The following is a 25,777-nucleotide window of genomic DNA, read 5'->3' as shown; positions in this document are numbered from 1 at the left end:
GGCTGTGTGATGCTGTGCACATGCACAGGTGCACACCCACACCTACACATCCACACACATTTTAAAGATTTCGGCATTGTCTTCTCTGAGATTTATCTGTTCCTGCATTTCTGTTGTCAATGTGTAATGATAAGAAGTATAAGCAAGCCTTTCTTTGTATTTGTGTTTATGGACTTAGAGTTTTTCTTGTGTAATGATGTAGAGATACATTCTTAGCTTCTCTTTCATGTGGTAAACTAGTGTTTCATTTGAGTAATACATTTCCCCCACTATACCATAACTCTAAGAAAACAAGTTTGCTTTTAAGTCTAAGTTTGTTTCTGAGTTTTGTATTGTTCCATTTACTTAATTTTGTATGGCAACAATACTGTCTTAGTAAGACTTCATAATGAATCTCAGCGAGGTTTTTTGAAGATTTATTTTTATGTTTTTATCATGTGTAGGTGTGTACATATATGTCTCTGTGCATACGTGTAGGTACTATAGATGGGTATGAGCCACCCAACATGGGTGCAGGGAACTAACTGCACTTGGGTCCTCTAAAGAGCAGCAGTGCTCCTACCTGCTGAGCCAACTCTATAGTTCCACAAATAATTTTAAAACCATGTCTTTCCCCCTTTGTACTCTTTCATATATGTCTTGAACCATGAAAAACTTGGGATTTTTATTCTAATGCATCCAACTTGTAGGTTAACTTAGGAAGATTTGTCATCACTTTTACATTGGTTTGAAGGCAGGTCAATGAAAGATAAATTTGTCAGTGTGTAAGTAAATTAAGATTGTGTTGTACCTGGCTTTGAAGGTCACATGATCTTTAAATTTCTCTTTTGAAATCTTTATTTAGCTGCTTTCAATCCCCCCCCCCCCCCTATCACTATAAGTAAAGCATAAAGGAAAGAGGTTTAGGTTTATGTCAGGGCATTCTAACAATTTTTTTTTGAGTAGAACATTATTTTTTATTTAAAATTTTATATGTATGAGTGTTTTGCCTGCATATATGTCTGTGTATCATGTTTGTGTTTGGTGCCTATGAAGGCCAGAAGAGGGGGTCAGAGTGCGGATGCTAGGAATCAAGCCTGTCTCCAGAGAGCCATTTCTCCAAAGCCCGCTGCATTATCTTTTAAAAATTAATTGTAGCTGTTAGTACTTGCTTACCTTATACTCATTGCATTTTCAACCAGACAAAACCTTAATGCTTATTAAAGTTGCTCTAGGAAGCTCTTTAAAGTTGCTAGAGGCAAAACTGAGGTTTAAACATGGTTTCCATTACTTTACAATATGTAATGTGGTATGTTTAAACCTTATATCTTTAAAATGCTCTGTTTACTTGTTCACTAACTATTTACTTATTCTTGTGAGACATGCTTTCATCATGTAGATCATGCCCAGCAGGAAATAACTTTATCTTAATCTTGGGATGTAGAAGAGATAGATTAGTTTGGTAAATGAGATTTATATTTGATACATGTTTTGGGGGGAGGTTATTGAAATAGTCTCATTATGTAGCCCTGGTTGGTCTGGTACTCTGTTGACTGGTGGCCTCAAACTTATAGAGGTTCACTTGCCTCTGTCTCCTGTGTCCTGGGATTAAAGTGCTCAGGACACCACATCTGGACAGATTACAAAGCAATGCTATAGATTATACTCACTAATCAGAATGGACAGATGTGCACACATGTACGCCTCAGATACTGAATCAAAGGCCTTGCACACACTGCCACCACTACTTAACTCCATTTTCGGCCCCATCAGAATGGACTTAATGGTCTATAAACTGCATAACATTTTATAACAATGAAGTAAGAGAGCCAGTATTGAAATTGTTTTGGGTCCTTTTCTCCTAGGACCAGATGTGAGTTGCTGGACAGATGTGATTTGGATTCTTGTGATTTAGAATTATGGTAGTAGAGAGGGGTAGAACTTTAAAAAAGAGAATTTTTCAAGTAATTTAAAATAATATCTAGAATACTTGTACAGTGTATAGCAGACAGGAGAATGCACAAAAGCTGACTTTCAGAAGCAAACTGTGGAAACAGGAAAAGCAGTTTAGCCCTTTTGAACTAATTTTTCCCTTTAAGACTAGAGCTATGTGGGATGTTCTATTAATAGAGCTAAGAAACTGAGACATGAAGTTTTCAGCTTGTTTTCTTTCTGGGTGGTTACTTTTGGTGGGGGGTAGATAAAATTCTTATGCTTATGTTTTAAAGACTAGACTGGGCCAGATGTCATACCCATGGACCAACTAGAAGACTAATGTAGCAGCTGATGTGAGAGACATGTAGTGATTTAGGATTGAAGGGTTGGAAATAGAAGGAAGCAGATTTCTGGTATATAAAAGTAAATGTAACAAGATTGAGCAATGACAAATATGAAGTAAAGAGTATATATATAATTCAATAGAGAAGTGAAGTAAACTCAAAAAATAGGCTGGAGAAGACTTACGTGTTTGTGTCATTTATTTTGAGGCATCACTAGAGGAACAGGGAAAACATGTTTGTGATGTGCATAGCACTTTAGGTATAAATGTGGATGTGTTACAGAGAACACATCTCAGATCAGTACTCTAAGCTCACTTTGCAAAGGAGATGGAGTGAATATGTAGGAGAGGTAGGAGTCAGTGAAGGTAAGTAGTCCCTCTCATGGCCGAACAGATTATCCATGCTTCTGCTGTGTGGAGTTACAGATTCCTGAACTTAATTCCAATGACAATAGAATGTAACTAAAATTAGTGCTTAGCTAAATGGTACTGGACCTTCACTTACCCAGCATTTATGAGGATAGGGGTTCTATCTTTAACACCACAAAAAAAGCCAGTTTAGAGCCAGGCAGTGATGGTGCACACATTATTAAGTCCCATCATTTGGAAGGCAGAGGCAGGCAGATCTCCTGAGTTCAAGGTCAGCCTGGTTTATAGAGTGAGTTCTGGGACAGCCAAGACTACACACAGAAACTCTGTCTGGAAAAGAGGGAAAAAGGAAAGGAAGTTAGAGGCATTCTAAGAGTATACGTCTACATTTTATAACAACAGAAACTGTGTTAGATAGTTCTCAAAATTACTGAGGGAACATTGTCAGGGTATGAGTCATTTCCATCACAAAACTATCTTTTAAATATTTTGTTTGCATTTTGTGTATGTATTATGTATGTATGCTCTCTCTATGCACGACTCATTTGTGTCCAGAGTCCAGAGTAGGGTATTAGAGTCTCTGGAGCTGGAATTATAGGCAGTGGTGAGCTGTGTGATGTGGGTACCAGGAGCTGGAATTATAGGCAGTAGTGAGCTGTGTGACGTGGGTAACAGGAGCTCTCTGTAAGAGCAACAATTGAGCCATCTCTGCGGGTCTCTCTCTTCTGGGGGAGGGGTGCCAAAAAAACTATTAAAACAAACAAAAAAAACCCCCACTAACAAGATAGACCTCTACAGTTTTCATAGTGTTGATAGAAGACACAGAACTTAAGGTCAAAGACACAGAACTTCTTCACTCCTGAGACAGCAGAATGTTAGCATTTGTGCCCTCAGCTCCATGGAAGTCTAAAGTCAGGTTGTCTGAGGGCTTGGCAGAAAAACAGTTAGCAGCTGAGCCATCTCACTGACCTTCATCTTCAGTGTTTTTAAGGTTAGTTTGTTACAAGGGTGTTATCTCTATGTTAGGGAACACAGACTGTTAGAATGTGAATTGAGCTCTGCATTTGCCTTGACCTTTGCCCTGAAGAGAGATGACATCTTTATTATACTGGATGATAAACAAGCCTTCCTAGAAATATGATTTCTAGACCCGAGGACTATTTCCAGTACAACTGTGCTTTAACAAGAAAATACAGAGCAAAGAGTCAGTGCCTGTCTTCACAAGATGGGTAAAAGCACACAGATCTAAGTAGATCTGAGTGCATCTTCTATCTACCTGTGCTGTATACCTTCTTGGCTTCTGGTAAAAGTTTCCATGATTGCACAACTCGGTGGTCCCTGATAACTGTGACAGAGAAACCACAGATCTTTTTTCTTTGACTCAGAAGGAAGACATTAAATTGAGGTTATTTCCTATAGAGTGCTGAGCTCCTTTACCCTGCCCAGGAATTAAGACCCAGATAGCTGACTAAATTAGAGAGCCAGGTGGCTTCTCAGTTCTTGTATTGAGTTTTTACTTGGCCTAAGGCATGAATGTAGCTGTTGCAGGATACATTGTGCACATATGGCCTTGTCTTGCAGAAGGAATTGCTTTCTGTCATCTATAACAATCTAAACCACTGAGTTGAACTGACACAGATGGCTCTAGGGCCAAGGTGGTTGTCATTGATTGCTTTAGCTAGTCAGGGACAAATTGCAGATCTAATTGGATGACTTGGCTCAGCGTAGGAATAATTGCCTCAGAACATAATCTAATTAACTTATTAGTTTTCCTGTGGGATCCCTCTACTCCCTTAAGAGTGAATCCTTCCTTATACACTTGAAGGTCTCTTATGACTGCCTCTGATTATATAAAGTCACAACATTCCTTGCTCTTACTTGATTTCAACATGAGAAGTACTCTGGCTTGCATATTCCTTTATAGTTGGTGCTTCCTAAACAACACATTGTTTAGAATTCCCATTGCCCTCACACCAACTACTGAACTCGGGGAGCACATGATGACAGTTTCTCTAGTATGCCATCCAGATTAGCTGTAGGCTTCTCACTTCAGTTCATGTAATTAGTACCTTTTTTTGGAGAGTGTACCTGAAGGTGGGCAGTACAATCTGTTCTGTTTTATCTGTGTCACTAGCCAGATGGCATTCATTTGTCCTTTGGAGTGATTGAATGATAGATGTAGGAATGGGGATAGAACAGATACCTGGATAACTTTGTTCCCAAGAGGCCACTGTATGAGGTTAAGGAATATGGTCATCAGAGCTCTCTGTGAGGACTTGCACAGGTCCTGCCTGAAGATTTGCACTGTTTGTGGGTAATTGTACCAGAGGATTTTCTTTTGGGAAGAAAGCTCCAGTGTGATCTCAAAGGCATCATCATTATCTCTCCTTTTTTTTTTTTTCCTTTTTTTTTTTTTTCCGGAGCTAGGGACCGAACCCAGGGCCTTGCGCTTCCTAGGTAAGCGCTCTACCACTGAGCTAAATCCCCAGCCCCTATCTCTCCTTTTTTAATTTAACTTTCTGAGATACTTTTCTCTCATAGGTGCCAGGGTTGTTGACTTCTTTCATTGTCAGAAAATCAGTGTATTACATTTCAGTATTTAAGATCTACCTATTGTTTGGAATGGTTAGGTGCAAGAGGAAAAAGAACATTTTAATTAAGCGTACAGAGACCCTTTATGCCTCCTTTGTTGCTCAGTTATAGGTTAAGGACTTAGGTTTTATTTTTATTTGTTTGTTGAGAATTGGGTGTCATGTAGCCCAGGCTGGTCTGGTTCCTCACGTAGTCAAGGAGGGCTTTGAACTTCTCATGTTCCTGTCTCCACTTTCTTGAATGTATGTACATGGTAGGCAAGCACTCTGCCAACCAAACTATATAATGTGGAACCTCAGCCCTTTCAGTATTTTGAGCTGTCTATTTTTGGGGGGTAAGCTTGAGGACAATTAGTGTTTAAAGGAGAAATCCTGGGGTGAGCAAGCTGTAAATCTCGGATGCTGCCTAGAGGAGAATGGAGAAGCAAAGGGGGAAAAGCAAGCAGCTTGAGTTGGCTTAGAGGTCAGCCATATGTCAGGAGGCAACCTCACAGCTTAGCAGGACCTTTAGTCGTTTTACATGCTAGCAGCGTGGCTCTATAGAACCTTGGATGTCCTTCTTCTAGTTTTAGTGGTCTTGATGACTTTTTTGCAGAGACTAGTATTGACTACTCCAATAGAACCACCTGACCAACCACAGGTGTTAGCTGAAGTACTAATACCCTTTAATCTTCTCTACTCACAAGCATCTTATATTGCTAAATGCTGGAGCAGCTCTCTCAATGAGCAACACAAAGGTCTCTCATAGCTCAGACAATGCTTCAAAAGTCTGCAAGCTTTTCTGAATTACTGTGAACGGTAGCTTTCCTTTTCTTCTCTCTGACTCTGTCCTAAGTGTGCTTTCCCTAACACCATGGCCTTCCCTGCTGTTAGCCACTGAACCATCTCTTTAGCCCCAAATGCTGTATTTTAAAAACAATTTCATAGGCTCTTACTGGGCAAGCTAAACAGACAGAGATGTAAGAGGCTTGATGAAAGCTGTACCCTTTGCACTTACAAGTTTTCTCTTTAGTGGTGTCTGCCATGTGCAACTCTTTCTGCCTTCAGTAATTTCAATATTTGCCTCTTATACTCTTCTTTTTCTTTTTAAAGTCTGTCAATCTGTGAAGCGTTTGAGTGAAATGTTCTCAATCTACTTGAACTGTGCACATTTATAGTAATTCAAACAATCTGAATGTCAGCACAGCACTGATCTCAATGCACTATAGCCACTGATTTTGTTGTTGTTGTTGTGTTTTATATCTCCTAATAAAGTAAAAGTGACCAAGCAGGCCTCCTCTCCTTCCACACATTCCAGGTTTCTAGGAAACAGCTCTTCTTTCCTTTAATGGTTGCTTTAGAAAATGTATTAAGTATTAACTAGTTTGAGTCTTAAGGAAATCAGTTTACTGAACACATACTCATTGGAAAATAGGTACGAGATACAATCCTATGGTCCAATGCATATGGACAGCATATACATTATTTACTATACCAAATAATATTTTCTTGCTTTATTTAAATTTAAAATATAGACTGTGGATATTCATAAAGAAAAAGTGGCTCGAAGAGAGATTGGTATTTTGACAACAAATAAGAATACATCAAGAACTCATAAAATAATCGCACCTGCAAATATGGAGCGTCCTGTCAGGTATATTCGGAAACCTATTGACTACACAGTTCTGGATGATGTGGGCCATGGAGTTAAGGTAAGCATTTTGTATTACTTAATATGAATCACTTTGAATTTTGGATAGAAATTGGTGGTAGTAGCTTCTTATTAGATAGATTCCCTTTAGCTAGCAACTAGTATAATTTTTATAGAATATTTATGTATTTTTAAAGATACAAGTGTATGAGTGTTTGCCTATATGTGTGTGTGTGTGTGTGTGTGTGTGTGTGTGTGTGTGTGTGTGTGTGTGTGTACTAAGTGCATGTCTGGTGCCCTTAGGAGTCTGAAGAGGGTGTTGCATCTTCTAGAGCCTTTGGAAATGAGTTATGGGTAGTTGTAAGTCATTATGTGGATCTCGGAGGTGAGCCTGTACCCTCTGCAAGAGCAACAAGTGCTCTTAACTGCTGAGCCATCTCTCCAGCCCTATAGAGTATTCATTTAATGAGTTACATGTCTGACTAAGCTTGGAACAGAATTTTATCCATGGAATCAGCATTATTCAGAAAAACCTAAAACAGTTGGCCTGCCAAAATGGCTTAGCAGGGAAAAGGTACTTGCCTCCAATCCTTTTGACCTGAGTTCTAGTCTTAGAACCTACATGGTGGAAGGAGAAAATAGACTCCTGAAAGTTTTCCCTTGATCTCCTTGTCCACACATAATGCCGTGTTGCTTGTATCATAAACAACAACAACAACAACAACAACAACAAACAACAACAACAACAAACGCCCAAACAAATAAAAACACAACTTGAAAAAGCCATTTAGTAAGTAAGGCATTTAGATCATAGATTATGATTGGTTTTAGAAAATAAATTGTATATAATTTGTCCTTTTATTTTTAAATATTTGTGTGCCTATGTATTATGGGGATGAAGTTCAGCAATTTATATTTTTTAAAAATAGAAAAATTGCATACATTCTGTTTTGTATACATCTGCCACAACCTCTAGATTTGTAGAATATTTGTTGCCTATGACCAAGCTTGGTGGAATTATGTGATCTTGAAATTTGTAGTTTTTTTGTATTTATGTGTCTTTGCAAGTAACTGGAATAGTGTAAGTTCCTTAGCCAGCTCTGCCCAGAATAAACTTATACTTTGAAATGTGGTAGTAATCTTTTTCCCAGAAGACTGTTGATTTTGTTTGTATTCTTCAAAATATTTCGTAATGTCTTTTAGGTTTTAAGAATTCTTTTTAACTTTATGTGTATGGATATTTTACCTGCCTGAATGTCTGGGCTTCACTTGAGTGCTAATGCCTGTGGAAGCCAGAAGTGGTGTCTGATCCCTGGAGTTGGACTCACAGGCAGTTGTCAGCTGCCATGTAGGTGCTGGGAATTAAATCTGAATGCTCTTGGAAAGCAAATCCTCACCCTCTTTTTAAAAAGGAAGTCAGCCAGAGTCTGGAAACTTTTTGTAGCTGGTGGATCGTACTGGTGCTGTTGCTAGAGGTGTTTGCATTCCAAATATTCTGGACTGTCTCGTCGAGAGAGAAGTATTAAACTTTTACTGTATTCTTTCTGTGATTTCTGGAATGTTTTATTCACCTTTATGGCAGTTATAATGTGAAGCTGAAACTCTTGACAAATGTAGCAGAGACTACTTGTTTCTTGTGTTTTATCAAGGGTGTGTCTAACATTGTTTATCAGAGAGCTTAAATTCAATTTTAGAATATTATAGAATAGTAATATGTAAGATTGTATTAGTGGCTGTTTTGGGATTTTAAAATTTTGCACAACATGTAGATGTATATATTTAATCTGTTGGGAAAATTCATGAACCCCCCCTCCCCCCATTCAATAAAGAAAATTTTCTGAGCCAGATGTTGGAGAAAATTATAACACTATAGAGTCTGAAGCAAATTAAGTTTGAAGCCCACTTGGGTTACATAGTGAAGCTCAGACTTAACACAGCTTCCTCATAAAACCATTATCTCAAAAACAAATATCCTGAATTATCTTTTCCCTTCACTCATGGTTGTGTGCTTTAAAACCCCATGTTTTATGTACCCCTGCATAGTGCTAGGATTAAAGGCTTGGGTCCAAATTCTAAAAGGAAGTTTAATAAGAAAATGCAACTGTGTATAATTCAAGTAGGAATTTAGTAAGAAGCATAAACACAACCTCCTAGATGCTGAAAGTATATGGATGAGAACTTAGGTAGTTTTCTTTCTAATTACTAAAATATGCAGATACTTAAAAAAACAAACATCTCTTTTTACAAGAGTACTGTGGTAAGGTACATAGCATCCCTAATTTTACTGATCCCGTGCAAGTGTACACTTCTGAAAGGTACTAACATTGCTTTGGTTGCTGTTTTAAGTGTTTTGACCAAGATTTAAAAGAGTGGGTGGCTGGTATGAATGGTATATTTTAGAAACTGGTATGTTTTGGTAGAGTGCTTGCTTAGTATGACCATAACCCTGTATTTGATCCCAAGTACCACAGTGGTGGTACACTTGGCAGTCCTTGCACTCAAATTGTGAGTCAGGGGCATAGGAAGCTCAAGACCATTCTTGCTCATAGAGAGAATTTGAGGCTAGTCTGACATTAATATGAAGATGGTGTGTGTAAAATTATCTGTATATATACAAAATATATACGTACATAATTACTTTGTCCCTGGTCTTTTTACTGGTTGGTTTCTTGGGGGTTAGGGGTAATGACTTCTGTAAGAACTTCATTCTCTTATGTTACCTTTTTCGTACAGGATTATAGAGATGTGTGAAATTAAGAAATAATGTCAGCTGGGTGTGGCAGGTGCATTTTTGAATCCAAGGCTAGCCTGTCCTAGTGAGTGAGTTTTGGGCTAGCCAGGGTTATATACAGAGACCCTATCTCGAAAGAAATACTACTAGTTCCAGGAGGCAGAAGGAGTAGGATGACTACAGCTTAAAGGATGATTAAGCTTGTTCTGCACAGTGTGTTCCAAGTCAACTGGGCTGGACACTGAGACTCAACAAACAAAACACCCATCTAACCAACCCACCTGCTCCTTACAAAACTATAGAAATCTGGGCATTCATTAATGATAAATTCATAAATGATAATGACAATGATTAATGATTATGTACTGGCTGAAATTATGAGTCAGAAAATTAAATTTATTTTAAAATGTGCATTTTCACCATAGGCAACTCTACTACTCCCTGTAATTATTATTATTTTTGCCTTTGTATTTAGAAATTTAATTTCTTTTTTAATTAAAAATTTTCTTCATGCAATGTATTTTGATTAAAAATTTTTTCCTAATCTTAACTCTTCCTAGATAAAGTTTGATTTCTGAGCAGTGTGTTAAATTTGTGCTGTATTAAGAATCATGACACCTGATGTTTCCTCATGGTGTTTTTTGTCATTGAACTTCACTGTTTGGATATTTTTATAATTATAAATTTTAAATACTATATTAAAATAGATTAATACTTGTCTTGTAGCTAACACATTTTACATTCAAGGTTTTTGTACTCCTAAGATTAATATTCTATTTTATTTATAAATTTTAGTATTTTGATGTTTGGGTGAGATATACTTGGCCTTCCCTTAAATAGATTATGCACATTTAAATAGCATTTAAATGAATTTAATAGATTTCATGCAGAATAGTATATGGTGTCTATATTTTAATAGGAATTTGAAATAAAAAATAGCATAAAGTAAGTCTGGTTAGATTTTGGGGAACAGAATAAAATACTGATAGGAGAAACCCACTATGCAGAACCTAGAATATGCACATGAAGAACAACAACAAAAGATGATGATTTTTATGGGCAGCCACAATATTTCACAGTGAGCGTAGGGAAGGAAGGCTTGAATACTTAGTGGGGAAATGCAGAATTGTTTCTGGTAGTAGTAACAATGAACAGATATCTAAATTAATTTATAACTTACAGAGGATAGTTTCTTATATATATATTTAGTGTTTATGTGGAGGTCATGCAGAAAAGCAAGGAAGCAAGACAAAGACATTTTAAAGGTTAGAATTAGTTGGTGTTTTTTAAGGTAAAGCCTCAAAGGTTGATTGTTAGTTTCTGGTCAGTTATGGAGTTGAGTTTTAGTTTGTTTTGTAGTAACCCAGAACACCAGGGCTGTCTCAGCTTTAATGGTCTCCCAGTTATTGTTCTTAATTTTTTTCAGGTGTGTTTATCTTTGTATCTGAGTGTTTTGCATGTATATTTGTATACGTACCATGTGTGCAGACCATGTGGATACACAAAGTGAATGTACCATGTTTGTGTGCCATTTGTGTGGTGTACCCTGTGTATACTATATTCATGTGTGTGCTGTATGTATTGCATGTGTGTGTAGTGAGTTTATGTGTACCATGTGTGTATGTATATTGGATGTGTTTGGTCCCTGTGGAGATCAGAGCGGATAGAGATACAGTCTTCTTCTGTATGATGGTTGTGACATTTTGTATGTGGGTAATAGGACCTAACTCTGGGGCCTCTGCAGGGGCAACAAGAGCTCTTAACCATGGGACTGTCTCTCTAGCCCACCCCTTCTGATTATTACTATTATTATTTATTATTATTTTTAAGATTTATTTATTTATATGAGTAAACTGTAGCACAGCCTTACATGAATATTAATATGAGCGAGAGCTAATCAGTTACTTCAAAGAAAGAATTGGTCTCATTGATTTCTGAAGCTTACTGCTAGAAAAATAGAGTGGGCTCAAAGAAAATTCTGATGCTTTTAATTCCAGGTAAATGGTAAAATTTCTTATTCATAAATGTAAATGTTTAGAGCAAGAGAGATCTTAAGGAAATAGTAAAATCTTATTTTGTTTGGGGACATTTTAAATAGACATTTCATGTAAGTATTTCAGTTGCTAACTGTTATATTTTGAGATTTAAGAGGCAGAGATTAATTTTATAATACTCCTTCTTTGGAACACAGTCACATGCACAAACTGTTTAGTAGAGAAAGCTGAGCTTGAATAAAGGTTGAAAGTTAGGAAGTTGTATAGTTGCAGGGTTCAAGTTTAGTTTAGTTCTATTGTTCTTTAATTTGAGAACAGCTTACATACAAATGCTGAGGGTTTTAAAAATATTTTATTTGTCTTTGTTCTTTCAGTTGAAAGAAATGAAGATGTAAGAATGTACTTAGAACACTTTTTTGCACAATTAAAATGTTATATTATTATGAAATACTGTATGCACATGTATATGGTACGTATGTAGTCATCATATACATAGATCATACAATACACTAGTATGTCTTATTAAGGATTTATTATTAGTTAAATGTAGTACTTCACATCAAGGTGTGATTAGGTAGGGTTCCAGACAGTGTTCTCAGATGGCAGTTTAAACAAACAAATACCAAAGTTGTAGCACAGTTGTATAACTGAGAAGATAATCTGAATTCTTTCATAAGGTTTTATTTAATGTTGCTGTTGGGGTCATTGAAAAATGGTAGATAAGGTGTGAGAACAGCAGATGTTATTGATAGAAATAGAAATCTCCAAACTTTATAAACAAACTATAGAAATGGGAATTCTTTTTCTTAATGACCTAGTGTAAGAGATTGACACTACAGGTCGTGCATGCACATTGTTTTAGGTGTGTTAGCTGGTCATCTCTCACAGAAGCAGCCTTTAAGAGTTTTTATTTAGAGTTTTCACTGAACTGCTCAATAAAAACATAGCAACATATATCTTCCTAATAGTGTAGGCTTGCTGAAGACTTCAGTAGTCTAGATAAGAGAATTCTCAAACTCTTTATTCTTTCTGTAGTCAGAATTTGGCCAACCTACAAGTGGATGCTTGCTTTTCCTATATTTTTGCTTTTTAAAGGCTACTTTTATTCTTTGTTAGTTTTATGCACACACATATATTATCTTATTCATAACACAACACCCATAATTTTGTTTTTGAGGTAGGATTGTATGGTCCCAAAACTGGCCTTGAACTTGTATGTAGTGGATCATTTGCCCCCACCTCCCACATTCTGGATTTTCAGGAGTTCTACTGCCATACTTGGGTTAAGGCACGCTGAGAATGAAGCCCAGTGTTGATGCACTTCAGGGCTCTGCAAACTGAGCTACATTCCCAGGGTTTTGGGTTTAGTTTTTAAACACTGAGGTGCAAGGCTGAATCCTTTCCTGAACTTGAAATCAACTTATGAATTTTTATTTTTATTTTTATTTTTCCGAGTCAGAGTCTTACTATGTGGCTCTGGCTGGCTTGGAACTCATTACATAGACTAGGTTATGCAGAGATCTGCCTATCTGTCTCCTAAGACCTGGAATTAAATCTGTCACCCTCAGCTACAGATTTTGTTTTTATTTTTAATTATCTGTAAACGTGTGTATGTGAAGGGATGTGCATGTGAGTGCAGTGTTTGTAGAGGCCAGAAAGGGCATTTGATGTCTTATAACTGAAGTTACAGATAGTCATGAGATGCCTGACATGGGTGCTGGATGCTGTCGACTGCAAAAGCCATTACATACTTTGGGGACACCTTCCCAACTCTGCTTCATCCCTGATTGAGTTGGATTAGATCCATGGGTTAAATGCTTACCTGAGATTGGCTTACTTAATTGGTAATTTCCTTACGAATTAACTTCTTTTTAGAAGTACATGTTAGACAGGAGCCAGCAGTCCCAGCTCTCTGGGAGACTGAGGCAAGAGAATCAACCATAAACTCCAGGCTTTGTCTGGGTCATAAAGTCAGCTCAAGGCCAGTCTGTGAAACGTAGTGGCGGGTTGTAGCTAGCTCATTGGTAGAATGCTTGACCAACATTTACAGCCCTGAGTACTAGTACTGAGGGAAAAACAAGTGTAACATACAAACATTTATTTCTCTAGTTCCTCTAGATAACTTTTAAAGTGTATTTCAAATAGAGTTAGATAAAACCTTGTTAACATAAATTCAGTAATATAAATTGTCAAGCTGTCCTAGAATTAATTTCTACTTTTTCCCCCTTTTTTGTTTTTGCCAACAAAAAGTGGCTAAAAGCCAAGGTAAGAGACACTGCTTATCATTTGATCCACAGTACTTTCTCTATGTGACAGAGGCTGCAGAGCCACTAAACTATGAAAACTCCTGTCTGTCTGCTTTTCCCTGTAGGATTTACGTAGATTAAGTATGCTCAAACTTAGATCACATCAGCAGCGTTTAGCTTGGCTGTGTTAATATATCCTAGCTATATTGATGTTTGCACGTTAGGGACGTTAATTGTTCTAACAGGTACGGCTTTTGCTCCTGTGTTTTACAGTTGCTTTGCTCCCATTGACTTACAGTTAGGCTTCCCAGACGTCACATGTGATCTTATTGCTGAATTATTAGGATAAAAATTATATTTGCAATGAGTGTTTTAGCAGATTGACAGCTTTGTGGTTTGCTTTTATGCACACATAATGCATATATAAATGTTTATTCAAACATTTTAACTCTGATTCTTGAATAAGTTTGATATCAATGAACATGTCTAACAATAAGATATAAAATGTAGCAATCTTGTATTTTGTATAAATTGATATGAATAGCACAAAATATGATGAGAAGAACTGAGCATAGGTGGCTTTTAAACTTTTAAAATGTAATACCAAACTCTATTAGAACTGTCTGGGAATCCTTACTTCACATTCTGATATTAAGAAAAAGACATCATGTTAAAACATCAAGAACAAGTTGATGCAGAAATAAAATTTTTCTTTCCACATTTTAGCACGGAAATAACCAGCCTGCAAGAACTGGCACATTGTCGAGAACAAATCCTCCCACGCAGAAACCACCAAGCCCTCCTGTGTCAGGCCGAGGAACTTTGGGGTACAAATTCAACTGTATTCTACAAAGAATTCCTGAGACTTGAGTGCATGTTTTCTTGTTTTTGAATTTGCTCTTGTGGAACTACCCTTTAAATTCGTGTGTGCGGTGTGTGTGTGTGTTGAAGTTTCACCCTCAGGAAAGTTGATCACCTCCTTTAAGACAGGTTCTCTCATTGGCCTGAAACTCACCCAGGAAGCTAGATTGCTGCTAAGCCCCAAAGTTGCCTGTTTCCCCCTCCTTAGCTTTGGAATTATACGAGTCATGCCAGGAATTAATGATCTTTTATATATGGATAAATGCATATCCTTTATTTATACATATAAAAATGTAGAGGGCTGGAGAGATGGCTCAGCCGTTAAGAGCACTGACTGCTCTTTCAGAGGTCCTGAGTTCAATTCCCAGCAACCACATGGTGGCTCACAACCATCTAATGGGATCCAATGCCCTCTTCTGGCATAAAGGGGTACATGCAGACAGAACATTCCTATTTTTTTTTACAAAAATTTTACACACACACACACACACACACACACACACACACACAAACGAATGTAAATCTGCCTTATGCTTTATCTTAAATGGATTGACCAGTGGGATCCTTATAGTGCTTCCACTCACATGTGTAGTATTTATGTTGTGGGTCATTGAGTAAGTGGTGTGCTCCGTGTAGTTCAGCTTAGTAGTCTCCATCTTCTCTTTTTCCTATTCCATGGCTTAGGACTCTGCCTGAGTGGCTCTAACTGCTCAGCTACTCAGTGGCCTTTTTGCACCAGAGTACCTTGATGGAAAGCTGGAAAAGATGGTGGTGACTTCTGGTGGTACTAATTGTATCAATAATTTTTAAGGTGTTTGTGAAGGATTAGTTACTTGGAAGTTCCATATTAGATTTCTTGCTTTTGTGGAGGGTGTTAGTCAGCAGCCAGCCATGCTCCCCTCTTCCCCAAAAGGCTTGTGAGTGACTGAATTGGGAATAATGTATATTTTAATATTCTATATTATTGAGCATTATAACCATTATTTTTAGTATAATGTTAGAACATTAAATGACTCTTTCCAATAATTTTCGTAACAAATTTCAATTTTTATGTTAAAACGTCAGAATTTTAATATGTCACTAGTAATTACTGTTAAAAACTTTTTTTTTTGTCCTTAGAGAGTGTGTATTGTGTAACTTGTGCTACCTTATGCTTTGTGTAGGTCAGAGACAATTCTGTGGTGTCGTGAGTGAATGCGTTACCATTTGTATGTACAGTATCCCTCTCCCCTGGTAAATGGGTTCTAGGGATTGAACTAATGTCTCTAGACTTGGGTGGCAAGCACCTTTACCTCCCTGAACCATCTTGCCAGTCTTTACTTTTTTAAATTAAAATTGGAAAAAAAAAAGTTCTGTGTGTGTGTGTGTGTGTATGAGAAAGAGAGAGAGAGAGAGAGAGAGAGAGAGAGAGAGAGAGAGAGAGAGAGATTTTTGCAAATTTTGGGGAGTGATGTTTGTCTTTCTTATTCATTATCCCTCCTTCTGTTCTTCGTTGTTAGGCGGAATACCCCTTACAAAACCCTAGAGCCTGTTAAGCCTCCCACAGTTCCTAATGACTACATGACTAGTCCTGCGAGGCTTGGAAGCCAGCATAGTCCAGGCAGGACGGCTTCTTTAAATCAGAGACCAAGGACGCATAGGTAAGGCTTCCGCCTGAACATCTGAGCTCTGAAAGTGTGTGCTGCTGATTGCTGAGGGACGATTTCTAAAGATACAGATACAAGTTAGGTGTTACTTTAATGCTAATAGTGAATGTAAAAGGGGAGGGTATCATTCTTCGTATTTCTAATTTTAGTGTATGTGCTGCTGAAGCGAGCACCATTCTTTGTATTTCTGATCCCATCAAATTTCAGTTTTTCTTTTGAGGTTTTTTTTTTTTTAATTTGTGTATACTGTATGCAGATCATATTTCTTATTTTTGACAGAGATACAAGTACATGTTGGGATTACAACTAAAGAGTGCTTTTTAGAGGCTAAAGATGTAAAAGTTGGCATAGTGCTTGCCTTAACATACAGGAAGCTCTGGGTTTGATCCCCAGCACCATACAAACCAGGCATGATGGTGCACATCTGCAGTTACAGCACTTGGGAGATGGAGGCAGGAGGATCTGAAGTTCAGGGTTATCCTTAGCTACTTAGTGAATTTGAGGCCAGCCTGTGATATATGAAACCCTGTCTCAAAAGCAGAGCCCAAACCAAAAGCAAACAGAAAACCCCCAAACAAAGCTTAAAATTGTTTTGCTCTCTTAAATTTGCATATAATGTATTCAGAAATTTTGGAACAAAAGTGTTTTAGTAGTAACCCAGTTCTATCACCTTCTCCACCCTCCTCACCCAAGAATGCTTTTTAACACATCTTTAAATGTTGTAAGGTAGGGCTAGGGTTTTTATGGCTCAGTGGTAGGATATATTCTTAGTGTGAATGAGACTGCTAGGTTCATTTACCAGGAACTCCTGCTCATTAGGAAGGGCACAGGGAACAATACTCTTAAATGCTCTTGGACAGAGGGTTAAGTAGAGGTAGTAATAGCTTAATCTTGTTCCACCACTAGTTATTTAAAATGAGTGTGTCAAACTAGTCAGAAACAAGTTTTGTTTTTTTTTCCAAGCTTATTGTGTTGAAATACTAACACCTATTTTTAAAATGTATTTCTAGAATGTCAATATGTCAGGATTTTGGAAAAATTTAATCATTGTTGCAAATTTAGCACCATGACAGCCACAGATGACATGTAAATCAACGAACAAAGCTATGGTCTAGTAAAATCTTACATATGGTACTAAAATTTGAATTTCATATAATTTTAATGTTTTGCAAAAATACTGTTCTTCTTTTGAGTTTTCACTATTAACAAAAAGTTAGGTCATAGGCAAAAATTGGACTGTTGTCTAGTTTTAGCCCACACAGTATAATTTGCCACCTCTTATGCCTATTTTAGATAAAAAGCGCCTAAGTCAGTAATTACAGAAGAACTTAAATGTACAAATATTCCTATGTCTGACATAAAGCTGAGTAGATTTCCTGACTTGAATGAGTTGACAATTTCATATTTAAGCCCATGTTCTATTAGTGGGTCTTTTTATTAAAATGTGATAATTTAATTTTAAATTAATCATTGGAAAATAGAATAAAAATCTTACACAGGCACTATAAATCTTTGCCTTACTGAGTTTGTGTGCAAATCCAGCAAACAGTATTGCTTTTAAAATACAGTATAAGCTAGGCACTGTGGCATATACTTAGAAGGCTAGAGGATCCTTTGAGATCAGGAGTTTGAAACTAGCCTGGGCAACACAGTGAGGGGCAGGTATGCTAGACAGCAATTACTCTCAGGTAGAAGGACTTGGCTTGGAGGAAGTTGAATAGTTTCTTAGTAGTAGTGAAACCTACCTTTAAACTGTTTTCTATTCTTTTGCTCATTGCCTTAGTTACCATTCTATTTCTGTGAAGAGACACCATGATCAAGGCAACTTTTATAAAGAAAACGTTTAATTGGTGCATGGTTAAAGTTTCTGAGGTTGAGTCCATTATCATCAGGGCAGGAAGCATGGTGGCATGCAGGCAGACATGGTACTGGAGAAGTAGCTGAGAGTTCTACAGCCAGATCTACAGGCAACAGGAAGAGGCTGCCTCAGACTCTCCTCTCAGTGACACACTCCAAGGCTACACCTACTAATTCATCTCAAATAGTGCTACTTCCTCATGACCAAGCAGTCAAATATATGAGTCTGTGGCGGCCATTCTTACTCAGATCATCACACTCATTTCCCAGAAAATTCCTTACCACTTAATCTTCAATTTGTCTTTATGTATTTTATATTTGTTTGTTGGTTTGCTTTTGAGGCAAGGTATGTAGCCCTGGCAGGTCTTGAACTTGGCTTTATAGACCATGCTTCAAACTGATAGGGACCTACCTGCCTCTGCTTTCCCAGTTCTGGGTGTGAAGGTGTACACCCCTGTACTCAACTTATTTATGTTTTGGAAACATGGCTTTGCTGTATAGGCCAGACTGACCTAGACGGTGTCATATTCTTTCATTGGCCTCCTAAATGCAGGGATTACAGCTGTGTGCCACCGTGCCCTTTTATTTTTCTTTCAGATAGGGAGAAATTGTTTTTCTTTCTGGTTTTGTTGATTTTCAGACAAGGATCCATCCCCTCTCCCATTGTTTTGTACTTTTGTTTTCATATTACCTGTTGCACTAACTCTTGAGTTTGTTTTCTCATGTTCTACTATAGAGTTTTATGAGGGTATGGGTCACTAATCCTTTCTGAGGAACAAGGAGGTTGTCGTAGTTAGGGTTCTACTGATATGAACAAACACCATGACCAAGGCAACTCTTATAAGGATAGCATTTATTTAGGGCTGGCTGACAGGTTCAGAGGTTTACTCCATTATCATCAAGACAGGAACATGGTGGCATCCAGGCAAGCATAGTACAGGAGGAACTGAGAGTTCTACATCTTCATCTGGAGGCTGCTATCAGAATACTGGTTTCCAGGCCACTAGGGTGAGGGTCTTAAAGCCCACACCCACGGTGACACACCTACTCCAACAGGGCCACACACTCTAATAGTGGCACTCCCTGGGCTGAGCATATACAACCATCACAGAGGGAAACAAGGTTATGTATGCCAGACTCAAGAACCTCTAGACTCAGCCAGTGCTGACTGAAACTGTCGTGTGCCACCACAGCAGGCTCTTATGCTCTTAGTCACAGAAGGCTTGACACTGGTATTTATAACTCACTGTACTGTGAGACTTCACTGCTCAAGACGTTTCTTAAAGCTATAATTACCATTTTAAGACAAGGTCCCCGGCTAGCTTTGAACACATAAAGATCCATCTGTATCTGCTTTCAGAGTGCTGGGAGTAAAAGTCAGGTAGGGTTCGAGTACTAAGCTAGTTACTAGTTTTTAGAGTTCTAGAAGAACAATGTAACTCAAGAACCATTTTAATAGAGTAAAGGTTTATAACCAAGTTAATTAATGAGTGTTTAGTAGCCCCTCTATGATTAATCTTTTAAAAAACCAGTCTGGGGGCTGGGGATTTAGCTCAGTGGTAGAGCGCTTACCTAGGAAGCGCAAGGCCCTGGGTTCGGTCCCCAGCTCCGAAAAAAAAAAAAAACCAAAAAAACCAGTCTGTAAAAATGATTTTCCAATGCTTTTCTTCTTTGCAGTGGGAGTAGTGGAGGAAGCGGAAGCCGGGAAAACAGTGGGAGCAGCAGCATTGGTATTCCCATTGCTGTGCCCACACCCTCCCCGCCCACTGCGGGCCCAGGTATGGTCGCTAGTGCTCTCGCTTCCCTCTGTGATGTCTGTTAACTTTATTATGGAGGCTCAAACAGTCTATGCATATTGAACTAAATTAGCTATGAGATTGTGGCTATTCCTATATTAAAAACAAATATAAAAATACGCTATTTCTAGGTTAATTTTCACAAAGTTGTTGGAGTTTTACAATCTCTATGTGTGGTACAGAGAAATAACTTTGCTAAGTCAGTTTTGGCCATTTTGTTTTAGTAAATCTTGTCTTTATAATAGTTTATGATGTTTATTATTTCAAAAGCAAACCATATTGCATGATATTTCATTCAGGTCAGTATTGCTAAACTAATATATTTGTGGCTTCCTATTTATGTATAAGATTCAGTACCTATTTTAGTGAAATGCAGTGACTGTAAGGTGAGATTTAAAAATAGGAAAATTTATTTTACCTTTTTAAAAAGTGTGTAAATTTAAGGTATTCTGGGAGAACATTCAGTTATCCCTTTGGAATTTAGCTAGTGAAACGTAGACTTTTTTTCAGATGGGTTAGAACCAGTGCAAGCTGCCTAGAAATAAAATGTGTATATTAAAAACCACACATTTGAAAGGTAATCATAATGAAAAGAATTAGAGGAAAATAATCTTACTTATCAAATGTATTGTTTAAGGAAAATGATCTGATTATAAACACAGACTAATTTTGTGGGTACTGCATTTATAAACTCATTTGAACACGTTTTATATACAGATGTTTCTTATTTTGTTTACCTTCTAATACGTAGTATTTCCCTGCCATTTTGAAAGTTTTAGTTCTGTTTTTACACTCTGATCTAAGTCATAAACTGTTTTGTTAGAAAACATTGTGTCTGGCTCCCTGGAGCTCAGCTTCTCCCAGTGAGTGTTGCTTATGAGACTATGTAGGCGCTGGGGAATCATTAGTTATATTTTACATATCTGCAGCGTACTCCTGTAGCTGACAGATTACAGTTGTTACAGTTGTTGGGCTATAGATGGTACTAGTAAAAGTTAAATCTAATCATTACTAATTTCTTTTGGTGAAAGACCTTTGAACTTAACACTGTAAGAACACGGAGAAGACTCTCTACTACAATACAGCATGGTTCTGTGTATGATTTATGGCCAACCAACTTAACGAGATTTTTATTTGTAATTTGTTTAGATTGATGAAAACTAGCAACTATCACATTCAGTCAGAGGACTGGGGTGAAGGTAGAGACAGGAAGTGGAACATGGAAAGGAAATAGAGTGTGATTGGGATGCTCTGATGCTTTGGATTATTCTTTCAAAAGTTTTGATGCAGCCTAGGTTTTAAGTTGGCTGACAGTACTATGAAATAAATGTCAGTAGGATGCGTTCAAATTGTCTTCAAGTTGGGAAGGACTAGACTATAAAGAATTGTAGGGGTTGGGGATTTAGCTCAGTGGTAGAGTGCTTGCCTAGCAAGCGCAAGGCCCTGGGTTCAGTCCCCAGCTCCGATAAAAAGAAAAGAAAGAAAAAAAAAATTGTAGATTCAGGCTGGGCGGTGGTGGCATACATCTTTAATCCCAACATTTAGGAGGCAGAGCTAGGCGGATCTCTGTGAGTTCAAGGCCAGTCTGGTTGATGTTACACAGAGAAACCCTGTCTTAGCTTCCCCCTACCTCCCAAATCCACATTCAGTTTAGAAGTACACAATACTTAGGATAAATGGTGAGGTGTCTCTTACAATAATTAATTTAGGTGACATTAAACTGAAAATATTTTTACATTTTTTTCAAAACATTTATATAATACTGAGGAAAAAGGAGAGGGAAGGAGATAATACAAAATCCCATGAATGTAGAAGTCACTGAAAGAAAGTCTGTGAGAATGAAATGCTCTCAGCCTACTTAGTAGCTGGCAGACGATTGTTAAAGCCACAGTGAGATGCTATTGTTGAGTTCACTGGATGAAAATGTAGACAGTCATCTTTGCTTGCCAGCCTTGCTGTGGGGGCATGTGGACCTGGGTCCACACTGATGGTGCGTCTTGTTGAAATGCTCCCTCCTGATACTAACACCTCTGTTGCTTACTCGTCAAGGTAAGCCAGCAGCTGCTCTGGTTTATCAGTGTCAGACTTAGATACTAACATGAGAGTACTAGTTCTCGGAACACTAGTTCTTGGAAAAGTCTCTGCTTAGGTTTGTGAGCTCAAAGCTATTACTTGTCTTTTTCATTCCCATTCTGTCAGAAGTTTTTTTCTAGAGGCTCTGTGAAGTCTTTGTGCACTTGTGTATTAACTCATCTTAAAGCTGTGTCAGTTTGAGTTTGAATGTGGTCATTACATAGAGGTATAACCCACTCACTCCAGGCACACCTAAGTTTTAATTTTTAGGAGTGGACTTAAAGAAAAAAATGTTTTCTAACTACTTATTTAGAGCAATGACTTTCAGAGCATCGGTCATCAACATGGAGGAACTGTAGAAATTTCAGTTCTCAGACTCCATCCTAGACCTACTTTGTTAATATCTCTGGATAGGACCCAGAAACTTCAAACTCTCAAGGGGAGATTGTCATCAGTGCTGAAGCTTAAAAATAGTTATCCGAGGGAAATTCAGGAACTATATTTAGCAGTGTTCATTCATAAAAAGTCATATTCTAGTAGTGTTAAGAATAGTACCTAAATACAACCTAAATAATTAATAACAGCCATTATTAACAGTTATAAAATCAGAAAAATATACTTAACAGTTTAAATTTTATTGTTTACGTTATTAATACTTAACCTGGGTTTTTTAGCCTGATAGAATTTTGAATCAGATTTTCAGGAGAGGAAGTTGCTTAGGTAGCAGTCCTGAATGACCCACAGCCAGCAGCTGGGGCCTTCCACAGCCTGCCTGAGTGCTCATTTTGTTGGAGCTAGTGTACATGCAAAAGCTATACAGTTGTCATTTATTCCCTCAGATGGTTGATTCTTGGATACCCCACCTTCAATAGATAGAGAATCCGTAAAAACTCAGGTTCCTTATATAATAAAATGGTGTGGAACTTGCAGACAACTTACACATATATTTCTTATCATATATTTCAAGTTATCCCTGTGTTACTTATCATACCAATACAGTGTAAGTGGTCTGAATAGTTGTTCCTGTGCATTGTGTAGAGAACATTCTGAAATGCACCTGTGGGTTACATGCAGCGTTAGTAAATAGCATTTGGGACTGTGGTTATTGCAAAGGATTAATAATGCTCACCGGTCACTTTTGTAGGTCTTCATACTAGCTGTCCTCTTGTTTGTAAACTTTAGAAGTGGAGATAATTTGATTTTCACTTTCTTCCTTCCTTATTTCATGTCTGGGCATTAGAAAGCAGTAACTCCCTGTCCTGCCACTGTGGGTATTTGTAATGCTGTCTTGGTTGCCTTTGACTAATGCTTTTCAGCAGCCCCTGGCGCAGCTCCTGGTTCCCAGTATGGCACAATGACCAGGCAGATTTCTCGACACAACTCTACCACTTCTTCGACATCTTCTGGTGGATATAGACGAACTCCCTCTGTGACTGCGCAATTCTCTGCTCAGCCTCATGTTAATGGAGGTCCACTTTATTCTCAAAATTCAAGTAAGCTTGTGTTTGCAGGCATACAGCAATAGTGGAGCTCCTTTTGAAGGAAATTATTTTAAACTGTTATTCTTGACTGTGATAGACAACAATTTAAATCATGCTATTTCATGTTTGGTTTTGCTTTAGAATGTTAATCCTTGAATAACCATTTTAAATGTAACTGCTTATTTATTACTTATTCTCCAGGGTTCATTTGCGTGTACTTAATCTACCAAAATTCAACAGATACTTCAATGTGCTATTAGTATTACTACAGTGTAATTTCAACTAAACAATCTTAAATTTTATTGGCTTGATTCTGATGGTTCAGTAATGGTCCAAGGCCACAAACACACAGGATTTTTAAAAAAAATTTAATGAAAAGAAATTGCTGGCTATCACTTCTAAGGTTGTGAGCGCTTTTTTTTTTTTTTTTTGTGAGCGCTTTTAAAATGCTTTCAAATGAAAACATTTACAATGCCTGCTTACTTTTCTGTCTGAATAATTCTAACAGGTGGGGGCGATTTTCTTTTGATTTCCTTCTGTTTACTTCAAAATACACACCTCAGTACTAATTACAGCCAGTGTCTAAAAATTTTACAGGAAATAGAAAAGGTTTGAATATCTGAGGAGAATCATTGAGTTCACTTTCCATGCTAAATCTAGAAGGGAAATAGTTTGAAATAAGCCTATTGTCTAGTATTTTTGTCATGAAATATTGGATGTGGCTGACAGGTTTTTCTATGGCAGCTTCTTTTTAAGTGTTTCTAGAACTGAATGTTCCATAAAAATAATGATGACTATGCTACATTTACATGGGAATTTGCTTGGTGTGTGTGTATATATATATATATAATTGTTTTTAAAAGACAAGGCTTTACTTTATAGCCCTAACTGGCCTGGTACTACTTAAGTTATACTGGCCTTAAACTTTCAGCCCTCCTGCTTATTGGGATGACAGGCAAACACCACTATGCCTAACTTAAGGAGAAGATATTGTTTGTCTTTTGTTTAAAATTTTGAGTTACAGAGTAATTGGGTTATAGCAAATTGAAAACCACTTTTTCTTAAATGTCTATATTCACAGACAACCTCAGATTTATACACCTTTTTTTCCAGACCAGAATTGTCATTCAGGTTACTATGAAATATTAAACTATTGCCTGCTCTCTCCTTGGCAGCCAGTTGATATTGAGCCTCAGTGTCTGAATGTCGTATAACTCAGTCGTTTAGGCTTTTGCTTTTTTTTTTTTTTTTTTTTTTTTGAGGTAGTTCATTTTGGAACTCACTGTGGAGTTCAGGCTGACCTTGAACGCTGCCTCCTGAAGCCTATTAAAGGCATATACAATCAAGACAAATTAGTTGTTTAGCCCACTAATTTCATTAACTTTCTTTTCATATTCTGCTTTTTATGATCCCATCTTAATGGTCATTATCTCCCCCCCCCCCCACACACACACACTTTGTCTTTCAATTTATTCTGCAAATAGGGTTTTTATTTCACCAACCTACACTTGCCTAGTTTCACAAATGTCTGTGGGTACTTCTTAGTGAATATCAGTATTCTTTTTGAAACTGGGAAGGAAACTTAGCCTCGGGTGTAAAGCATATTTTGTTTTATCCATTTCTCCTTCAGTAGGAGCTGCTGGTGAAGTTTACTGGTACGTGGCTGTGTTTAGTGCTGTGATGTGCACTGCTCCTCTCAGCACATGTGCTGGTGAAGAGCATCTTCATAGTACATCTCCTGTCTCTTCTCCCACAACTAACGAGCATGACTGGTCACTAAGGGTTCTTCCTTGAAATTATTGTGACTAATGGGAGGCTTTTTTGTTTGTTTTAAAATCAATACCCTCTAACCCTTTAACAAGTCGTCTCTGTAACAGAATGAAAGACCAGTTTCTGCTAGTAAACTGAATGCTGTTTTTAGATCTATATGAAATATCAGAGCATATATATTTCTCTAACCAACAAATTTGTACCTTGGATTAAAATGATAAATTGGATGAAATTATCTTAGGGACCAATAAAGTTGTTTTACTTGGTTAATGTAACATCACTTACTGGTGATCACTGGGAAGCAGAGTCTTTCCATTTAAACCCCTTGACTTGTTCTGTGTCATTTTCAGCAGTCACTGTCTTGTTAAAGTGAGACAAAGTAAGCATATCTTTGTGTCAGCCTTTCTTATATTTGCTAGTCACAGGAACCTTTGATGCCAGTTTCCTACAAAGTATTTCCTGAAAAAGGCTGTGC

At 37.5% G+C, this 25,777-nt stretch overlaps 1 protein-coding gene across 11 annotated transcripts in view; it reads left to right on the top strand.

The window, feature by feature from the left end:
* Positions 1-25,777, top strand: part of Abi1 (abl-interactor 1) — an 81,086-nt gene that overhangs the window by 45,233 nt on the left and 10,076 nt on the right. For 3 of the 11 annotated variants that reach the window (XM_006254356.5, NM_024397.2, XM_039096103.2), the window contains exons 3-8: positions 6,732-6,908; positions 13,823-13,837; positions 14,545-14,645; positions 16,179-16,319; positions 19,860-19,960; positions 23,368-23,544. In XM_006254356.5, the coding sequence (XP_006254418.1) occupies positions 6,732-6,908; positions 13,823-13,837; positions 14,545-14,645; positions 16,179-16,319; positions 19,860-19,960; positions 23,368-23,544 (712 nt within the window). The remainder of the gene's footprint in view (positions 1-6,731; positions 6,909-13,822; positions 13,838-14,544; positions 14,646-16,178; positions 16,320-19,859; positions 19,961-23,367; positions 23,545-25,777) is intronic. The other 8 variants (XM_006254360.5, XM_006254353.4, XM_039096101.2 and 5 more) reach the window with 5 other exon arrangements.

This window comes from Rattus norvegicus, chromosome 17 (assembly GCF_036323735.1).
Source record: "Rattus norvegicus strain BN/NHsdMcwi chromosome 17, GRCr8, whole genome shotgun sequence".
NCBI classification, from domain to species: domain Eukaryota; kingdom Metazoa; phylum Chordata; class Mammalia; order Rodentia; family Muridae; genus Rattus; species Rattus norvegicus.
Note: the sequence above shows the minus strand (reverse complement) of the source record. Positions and strands in the feature narration are given on the sequence as shown.